Source organism: Choristoneura fumiferana, chromosome 30 (genome assembly GCF_025370935.1).
Source record: "Choristoneura fumiferana chromosome 30, NRCan_CFum_1, whole genome shotgun sequence".
NCBI classification, from domain to species: domain Eukaryota; kingdom Metazoa; phylum Arthropoda; class Insecta; order Lepidoptera; family Tortricidae; genus Choristoneura; species Choristoneura fumiferana.
In genome coordinates, this window is record NC_133501.1 from 1,379,699 (window position 1) to 1,389,243 (window position 9,545).

Sequence of the window (9,545 nt, forward strand, 5' to 3'; positions counted from 1 at the left end):
TTTGTTTTTTTCGACTGAATCTGAAATAGAGTTTAAATAGACCAAATCCACCTCCACCATCCATCATCACCGTCTCCATGCTAATATTAAAAATGCGAAACTGTGCGTGTTTGTATGTTTGTCCGTCTTTCACGTCGAAACGGAGCGACGGATCGACGTGATTCTTGGCATAGAGATAGTTTATGGGCTAGAGAGTAACATGGGCTACTTTTTTTTCCCGGAAAAGGCACAGTTCCCCAGGGAACAGGGCGTGATAACCGAATTCCACACGGGCAAAAGCTACTCGTAGTAATATATAAGTGTAGCGCTGATCAGTGCCAAGTCATATGAAGGGTTGAAGTTAACGGAAATCCGAAACATCACGTTGAATAAATGAGACATTTAGTATGTTGTATGATTTATTTATGAGCGGAGCGGAGATGCGCGGTGAGCGACTGTTTCTGCGTGAACGCCGCCGAGCAGAATTCGCACCCGAACGGACGCTCGCCCGTGTGCGTGCGAACATGGTTGTCCAAGATTCTGTTATTCTGAAAGAAAAGCATAATATATAACTTTTCATCACACTTGCTCGTAAACAGTGTCGTAACACGCAGGCTATCTTGGTTGCAACCCCCCAAATAAAACCCTCGACCTTAATGTGCTTATAAGACACAATGTACTATAACAAACTTACAAAAGCGGAAAGGGGTCATTCATAAATTACGCTGAACCAATTTTTACCATTTTTAGGGTTCTAATCTGTAGCTGGAATCCTTATAGTTTCGTCATGTCTGTCTGTCCGTCCGTCCGCGGCTTTGCTCCGAGACTATATGTGGGGCCACATGCAGTCACTCGACGCTCGTTTGTTTCCAAAGTCAAATATGGTCGCGTGTCATTTAGCGATTAAGCTGAACATGTTGAGCTTTATCGCTGGAAAAAAAGTCTTCAATTTCGGCAAACACCTACCGTAGTAAGTAGACCAGTTAAGTTAGTTTTTAGTTTGGTTGGAGACTGAAAACCAGCGACCTCGCTGAGTCTCTTGTCCATTTTGCCTCACTTAATAATGTTATCTGTCTTGTACCTATTGTAATTTTTGGTTTGTGATGGTGAATAAAAAATTCTATTATTATTATTAAAGTGTTTTTTTTCATTCACTCGAATTTCTTTTATTTATACAACTGCCAGGACTGCTACTAAATGAGATTATGAAATCAGCTTCCAAGACCAAGACCATTCCTGCAAGAAGCTATCTTGTGGCTGCGACTCGACGCTACTTTTTTGAATAGCGGGAAATTCAAAATCAACTTCAAAATGGATTTACGTGACCAGATATTTGGAAGAATTATATTTTTTCTTTTAGAAATATTAAATTTGACTCGCAAATGTGATGAAAAACATTGTATGTCGCACGGGCGGTACCTACTAGAATTACGAACATCGACTCATTAAAGCCCTCAGTCTTCGACTTCGGGCTTCGAATAGACTCTCGTTCGTAATTCCTTATTTACCGCCCTTAAGACACAATGTACTATTTCAGTACCAATATATTTTCGCCTGACACGTTGCTAGTACGGTTTACGGTAATGGTATGCTACGGTGTGATGGGTTGTCAACCTTTACTTTCAAACTTTGAATACGTACATTGAACCCCTTTCCGCAGTACTTGCACAGTTTATTCTTCGGTTTAGGCAACTTGTCGTGAAAATACTTTTGGTGGTAACGCAGCCGGTGTCCCGTCAAATAATACTGAAACAAAACACGAACTCACTCAACTGTCACTAGTTCTTGCTATTCCACACTAGATGTCGCTAGTGTCGCCACAACTTTTATGCACACCACAGAAATGTACAGATATAGTGAATAATGTGTTTCCATAGGAAAAGATCGGATCTCAGTGCGATAAAGACGGCAACTACTCTATGACATTGGTAATACGCACATTCTGGTATCAGTTCAGTCTCCATCATTCTGTCAGAATGACGACAGAGTTACCGTGTAACCCTCGCAGATTGACGGTCTGATGAAAATTAAACGTTTTCAGTAATATTCCGCAATACAATACAAGTATTCTTTACTGAACACCACAAATCAGTACAAAAAATGTATAATATAAACACAAAATCAGGGTAGACAATAGGCGGTCTTGTCGCTTAAGAGCGATCTCTTCCAGACAACCAGTCAATGTGAATGACAGAAAATCAGAATGAGCGAAGTCTACCCCCTATTGAAATGTAAACTGCGAACCGTATCACAAATGGCACAGTGGTAGTCGCTCTTCTTCAAATGCACAAGCTTGTAATGATTCCTCATGCTTATATTCTTCGTGTACACTTTCCCGCAATCCGGGCACGGGTAGCTGCAACAACAAAAAAAGAACGATAGTACATTGTGTCTTAAGGACGGTAAATAAGGAGTCCACTACTGGAGAAGCACGTGTGGGATTGAGAGGCTACAATAGAGAGATCTCTCCAGACAGCAGGGCTACTACGAAATTCGAAAATCGAAGTTCTATCGTACCGTCCCGCCGACACTTATATTATTTAATACGAGAGTGAGAGTGACGGTACGATACGAACTAGGTGTTATGCCTGGGGACCGAAGTCCGAAGGGAGAGCGTCGAAAGTTGTATACATAAGCGTCCGAGTTGAGAAACTCCGATGACGCTAAGGATGTGGGGTTTCAATATTTGCCCACAAGATGACGCCAGGAGTCGCCACAACTGAAGCAGTGCAAGTATACTTACGCGCGAGTGGGTCGGTGTTTCACGCTAGACCTTATGTGTATATTGTAGGTGGCGCTGTTCATAAACTGCATATTGCACTCCACGCAGTAGTTTTGCTCGCTCATGTCCACTTCGTGTTTCTCTTTCTGGTGGCGTTTGTAGGAGTCGCGCGTAGAGTACGTCACGTTGCATATGTTGCAATTGTAAATCGTGTGGAGTTTGCTGAAAATTTTAATTACGATACATTCTTGCTGTTTCCCACAAATTCGGCTGCGAAATATTGCTTTTTTTTAATACGTCAGCCGCAAAAAACACGCGTGTACAATTATTGTAAGATTAGGTGTTATAGTTAAATAAATACTGAATTATAATTACTATGCAATTTTCTAGCGTAAGAATATTTTTAAATAAAATACAATTGTGTAGAAGTGTGGCGTACAAAGTTTTGACCTGGCACTGGAAGGCAAATCAGGCTCTGAAATTATTTTAATAATTACTTTAAATACACAAATTAAATATACGTACGCAATATGTGAAATCAAGGTCTTTTTCTTCAAATAGTTCTTCCCACAGTGATCGCAGACGTGTTTTTCATGTAATTCTCTATAGTGGTCGAAGAACTCGCGCCGGTTGGGACATCTATTGAGAAACACAGAAAACATAAATAACGTCAGAAGCGACATCTACTAATCTAGTGGGCACAAACGTCTTACATAGGTCATCTAATGTCGGGTCCACACGTTTGGGAAGCGTGCAGAACACGGAAAGCAGTCACATGATAGATTAAGACCATTTTAGATGGAAAGATCGAAGAGAACGCTCAACTAACCTAGGTCTGTCGCTCACTAGATAAGATAAGATAAGATAAAATAATTTATTCAATATTTTCAGTACAAAATAACAATATTACAATATTTTACTAAATTCTATGTAACACGTGCTATAGTCGCCACATTAACAACCCAAATCACATGGCCAGAAATGATTCTGTGTTTAGTCTGTTAAAGTCACTCGAACCGCATGCCATGGATAAGGTAAGGCCCTGTCGCTCACTAGATGGCGCTATTGTCGCCACAACAGATACGAAACAAACCACACTACACGGCCAGAGATGATTTAGTATATCTCCAGTGGTTCAGTATATCTCCCCGTGTAGAAAGGCAAACAAAAGACTACTCTAGTAACTTAGGTTTTGCCCTGTCGCTCGCTAGATGGCGCTATAGTCACCACATTCGATACGAACCCGGAGCACACGGCCCGAGACGATTCAGTATTTGGTCTGTGATACTCACTCAAAGCGCATCCCGCAGACTCTGCACTCGCGCAGCCGTCCGTGCGGGCCGTGCGTGAAGTGCGCGTACATCTCGCCGCGCGTGTAGGTGCGCGCGCCGCACAGCTTGCACACGAACTGCACGAAGTGGCTGCGGATGTGGTACGCCAGCTTAGACTTCTCCCCGAATCTGAAGCCGCACACGTCGCACTCGTATTTGCCTAGACGCTGTTGAAAAACGAACTATTGACTGAGTGAAACATGTATACCCAGACGACATTGCCTATAGGCAGGGCGGGATTTACCATTAGGAAGAGTAGGCATCTGCATAGGGACCCTGCAGCGGCTGGAGGCCCCGCTGCAGAGAAAAAATTAGAAATGTTTCACGTGAAAATTTAATTGGATTTGTATCTTCAGTGTCTACTCTACAGTTATAAAACTTGAAAAGAGCTGATCTTCAAACGGCTAAAAAGGGGCCCCGAGTACTGCATTCTCCCAAGGCCCCGAAATGATTAACCCCTCGTATTTTAGGCGCTGATCAGTGCCAAATTTAATTGTATCTTTTAGTATTTTTTTTAAATCAGCAGAATTTGTGCTTATTAAAACAGATGAGACTAGAATTCAGTACTTTTTTTAGTTCCCGCATGCGAGGGGTTAATCCGGCCCTGCGTATAGTTGAAGAAACTTATACAATTTCCCTCTTGAATGTACCATCAACCAAATATGTGGTCTACAACCCTAAAGTTGATAATCGTTTGCATGTCATAAAACAATAATGCCAATAGACGTGTCTCTGTCAATTAGAAAGTTCGACTTAGCGACATATTTAATTTTGCACGAATATATATATTATGTAAACTATGCCGACAAAATGGTACAATAAAAAGTTCAAAAATTTTTTTTTTAGAATACCTCCCATAGTCGTAACCTTGTAGTGTAGGGTATCGTTGGATAGATCTTTTAAAACCATTAGGGGGTTGATTCAGTGATTGGTTTGCAAAATATTCAACTTTAAAGTGCAAATTTTCATTAAAATCGAGTGTGGGGGACACGCCCCCTCCTCTCTAAAATCTAAACAGGTGGGTGGAATTTTTTTTAAAAATTCAGGATAGTAGTACCTATATCAAACTTACAAGGAAACTTTAACGGTTAAGTTTTCTTGAGAAATATTAGTAGTTTAAGAGTAAATAGCATCCTAAGGTATAAAATATACCTAAACTTGGAATATTCCGTACCAAATACGAAATCCTTAAAAAAATATTACTTAATTTTTTCGTAATCGCTACAGAACCCTATTTCGGGCGTGTCCGACACGCTCTTGGCCGGTTTTAAATAAATGCTTTCATCCATTCGATACTAGGTGGCGCTACGATAGCCACAAAGTTATACTTATATATAATGGTCAACAGATGGCGTTACCTTCGCGTGGCGCACCTCCAGATGGCGGTCGTAGTACTTCTTGGTCGCGAACCCGGAGTAGCAGCGCTCGCACTGGAACCGCTTCTGGTTCCGTGACGCTCTCTTTTGCTGCAGCCATTCTTGTACTCCATTGTAGTCCAGTTTTACCTTAAAGAGTAAAGTTTTGACCTTGACGCTGACAAAATTGTTCAATGAGGGCTATCGTTTTTTGTCTCACTAGATGGCGCACTGTTGCGTGAGGTTTTTAAGTGTGGCTTTCAGAGTCTGTTATTACGGGCGTTAAAACAAAGTTTAGATTAAAATCATATTTAAAACACCTTAAAACCGTACCATAAAAATATCCAGCAACCACAGTGTTGCTTAGTCCCGTTTTGTTCGGAAAAAAAGGGAGGACAAAAGTTTCCAAAAGACAAAACTGTCTCAAAACACAGACATTCATTGCCCCGTAACGCATAATTGCCATAATTAATTTCAGGTAATGCAAAATATTCACAAAAAAAATCTAATTATAAATAAACCCGCGTAGCTCACCCAAAAACTATGAGATTTGACATTTCGGAGACCTCACGCTACACTAGTGCCTCTAGCGGCGAATTCATTTGCGATAACCCGCATTGGACAGAAGCTTATTAAAAAATAATAATAAGTTTTTGTTCAAATTTGCTTGCCATACTTTTTGTTGACTGTACTTGCATTGTCATCCAACTTGCATAACCAAATTAAAAGTCAATTCTAAAACTGGAAGTGGGTAAATTCGACATCAAGATTTGTTGTAGATTTTAGTAGATTTGTCAATATTTATATGAGAAAAAGTAGGGGTTGGCTGTGCCTGTTTTTTCAGAACCCTAGGTAGACTAATAATAGTGATAGTACAGCTCAAGTGTGCTCAGTGACAAAAGAAACCAATACCCAGCAGTGGGAAGAATTTAAGGCCTTCCTTTGTTACCCCAAGGCCTCCACACCTCTAAATCCGACCCTGGGCTGAATGATAATAAAATAAATTTACATAATAATTTAGTCAACTTATACCTTATCATACAGTTTCCGTTTATCCGGAATGTCTCCCAAAATAATAGTCCTGTATTTCTGTTTCAAAACACCTCTCTTCTTCCTAACTTTCTTAACAATTATCTCGCTTTTCTTCTCAAGTATATCAAGCGAAACAAGTGGTTCATCCAATTCAACTTTAATATCTTTTTCATCTTTAAATTCCAAATCACTTATCAGTCCTATGTCGTCTATTCCATCATCAAAATGTGTGTCGTCTTCGTTCTTAACTATTTCTACTTGTATTGTATCAAGTTTTAATTTAGAAGTAACAGATGGTTTGACGTCTTTCGGTTCAATGATTGAAACTAGGTTTATACCTTCAGGGTCTTCATGTTTTATGCTGATATCAAATTCCATTGGTATTGTGTGTTTGATTTCATCATTTACAATTAAATTGTAATCATTTACTTTAGTTGTAGGAGATAGAGTAGATAAAGAGTTGTATTGTGCCTGTGAAACAAAAAAAAACATGAATAGAAATTGACATAAGCTATTGAGCAAAAAAAAAATTAAAGAAATAAAAATGGTAAAAACAGAAATTTTTAATTAGATAATTTGTATTTTGTGACAGACAACTAACCATATGTTCATATGGATAACTAACTATATTCATTACTTTTAAAAATGCTTGTGCCTCAAAATCAACAATTTCTTTGAGTGAACTCTATGTGCATTATTTTAAGGTTCAATTTTGTTGACAAATTGATTTGAGGTATGAGATTTTTTTCAAAGTAGAGACGATATCTACCTTTGTGGTTTATGTATGTGTACATACATTACTTACATGATTCCTGTAGTCAGTATAGTATTTTGTAAGAACAAAAGTTTCTAAAAGCAAAGTGGCATAAACTCACTGTTTTACATCACTTTAGTGGAGTATTTTTTTTTAAATCTCATTGCTCTTGAAGTATCAACTTCTAATTCTATTAAATTATTGGCTTCTATTAGTTAAAAAAAATACATATATTAAAAATAATAAATATATTAAAAAATAAGTTTCAGAAATCCAGCCCAACACCAACATGCTAAAAGTAATCATTCTTGCACCTTACCACATTGGAATAGGGTCAGATATTGCCTGAAATACTACATAAATTATTTACAATGTTAATTATAATATAAGGTAGCATGAATTCTTACCAAACAACTATTATGTAAAAGTTTCTGAGCCTCAGTAATTTTTAATCGAAATGAATAAATATTATCCAACATTTTGTGACATTCCCAGCACAGCTTCCTTTGCTTGTCCTAGAGAAAAAAAAAACAAATCAGGATGACCATGACAGCTTAGTAAAAAAAATGCTTAGGCATCAGTATTCAAATGAATCAAACGATAAAAAAAAGTTCTTCGTGTTGATTGCACTTTATCACTTATTTTACGTGGAATGAGTACCTACTCGTTCACTTACTATATTGTTTATTTTCGTCAATAATAGCGACTGGTACAGCTTGGCATGTTTTCCAATCGGCACTAATCTTCTTTCGTAAGTCAAGCAACCCTGACAAACAGCTAACGGGAACATTATTAATAGATTATTCAATAAAATACAAATATTCGATGAGGTGAACTGATTCGTGGTTGCTCCCCGTCACTAAGTCCGAGCGTTATCAAATGTCATTGATGTGCTACCAAATAAACTCAGAAGATAGTCGTTTCTGATTTGGTTGAACATCTATAATGCAAATGTTGTTTAATTATATAATAACAATTCCAAAAAAGAAATATAAATAAAGTTTTGATTGACTTATGTATCTTCGTTGCATAGACTTAGTTACAAATAAATAAAAACAAAAACATGTTTCTAAATGATGGAACAAATCGAGAACTCATAGTTACCGCGGCTACAGATGTGCGTTTCGTGTCACTTAAACAACGTGTCGTATGTTACCTTATCTGTAGCACTTATATCTGTCAGTAGGTACCACGACAAAAACCTTTCGTATGCCGTGTGACTGGCTACTCGAACTTCGTATGTTGCCATCCCGCTGACGCTTATACTATTTAATACGAGATCGAGAGGGACGGTACAATACGAACTTTGAGTTTAGAGGTTCGTAGTAGCCCAGCATTATCGAAGTATTACAACTTATCTGCATTTTTGAAATATGTACACCCGCACACCGAAAATACAAACTGAGACATGGATGCACAGAAAAACCAGATAAAGAGACCAGCACTGGGAATCGAACCCAGGTCCTCAGCAATTCGTGCTGCGTGCTATAACCCCTACACCACTGCTGGACATGAATCTACACAAATTTTTCCTATGCATGCATATTTTAGCTCAGGTTGCTTATTTCTGCTATGCTACTTAAGCAGCAGCACTAGCGACATTTATGTTTCGTCGACAGACGTCACATTCTTTCGGAACTAACATAAGTACTAAATTTGGAGTTGAAATAAAAAAATACAAAAAGACTCCAACAAACCAATACGTACACTCGCACAAAAATTTTCACTTGTGGTAGGTATATGAAATTTATTATTTTTTAAATTTGTTCTTATTGAAAAATAGATCCACCACCAGATAAACTATTGTAGTTTTAATTAAAAAATATCTGTTCTAACCACTTGTTTTTTTATTTTTGGACTCTGATGATTCATGATCTTCCTTTCTTGTTTGACCCCTGATTTTAATTGTGCTATCTATATTATATAAAACAAGCCCTGAGAAATTGTGATTGTGTGAAGCTATTAATTATTTACATACTACATATCCACGCCTAACGATAACTCGTTTTATTTTATTAACAGATTTAAGTATGTTATTAGGCATCGACAATAAAATCATTAATCATAAATAAAAATAATGTTTTTGTAACGTTACCGATAATTTGCTTCCTAATCAAAATAAATAAATAACCTTAGAACTGCAGGGGTACTACGAAACTCGAGATTCGAAGTTCGTGTCGTGTGGTCCCTCTGACACTTGTACTATTTAATTTGCTACGACGTAAGTCACATGTAAAAAACCAAAATGATGCCTACATGTGAAATTTTATGTGCTCCACCTTTAATAGATGGCGGTGTTGTCAATTCTGTTATCTGACAGTCCTATTTCACATATTCAATTAAATGTGTTTTGTCTGTGGTTTTCTCCTATT

General features: G+C 37.9%; 1 protein-coding gene across 3 annotated transcripts; it reads right to left on the bottom strand.

Annotated features, from left to right (window-relative positions):
• Positions 1–385: 385 nt before the first annotated feature.
• On the bottom strand, positions 386–8,034 carry LOC141444882 (zinc finger Y-chromosomal protein-like). 3 transcript variants are annotated; one of them, XM_074110620.1, is made up of 10 exons: positions 7,850–8,034; positions 7,581–7,688; positions 6,420–6,890; positions 5,391–5,537; positions 3,994–4,199; positions 3,227–3,340; positions 2,723–2,923; positions 2,224–2,335; positions 1,621–1,725; positions 386–527 (listed from the first exon to the last, which is right to left on the bottom strand). In XM_074110620.1, exons 1-10 carry the CDS (start codon positions 7,961–7,963, stop codon positions 399–401), a joined length of 1,707 nt encoding a protein of 568 aa, XP_073966721.1. In that variant the 5' UTR covers positions 7,964–8,034; the 3' UTR covers positions 386–398. The 3 variants fall into 3 exon arrangements, with proteins under 3 accessions (XP_073966721.1, XP_073966720.1, XP_073966722.1); XM_074110619.1 differs by having other exon boundaries at positions 3,994–4,214; XM_074110621.1 differs by lacking the exon at positions 386–527 and having other exon boundaries at positions 2,198–2,335; positions 3,994–4,214.
• Positions 8,035–9,545: the final 1,511 nt, after the last annotated feature.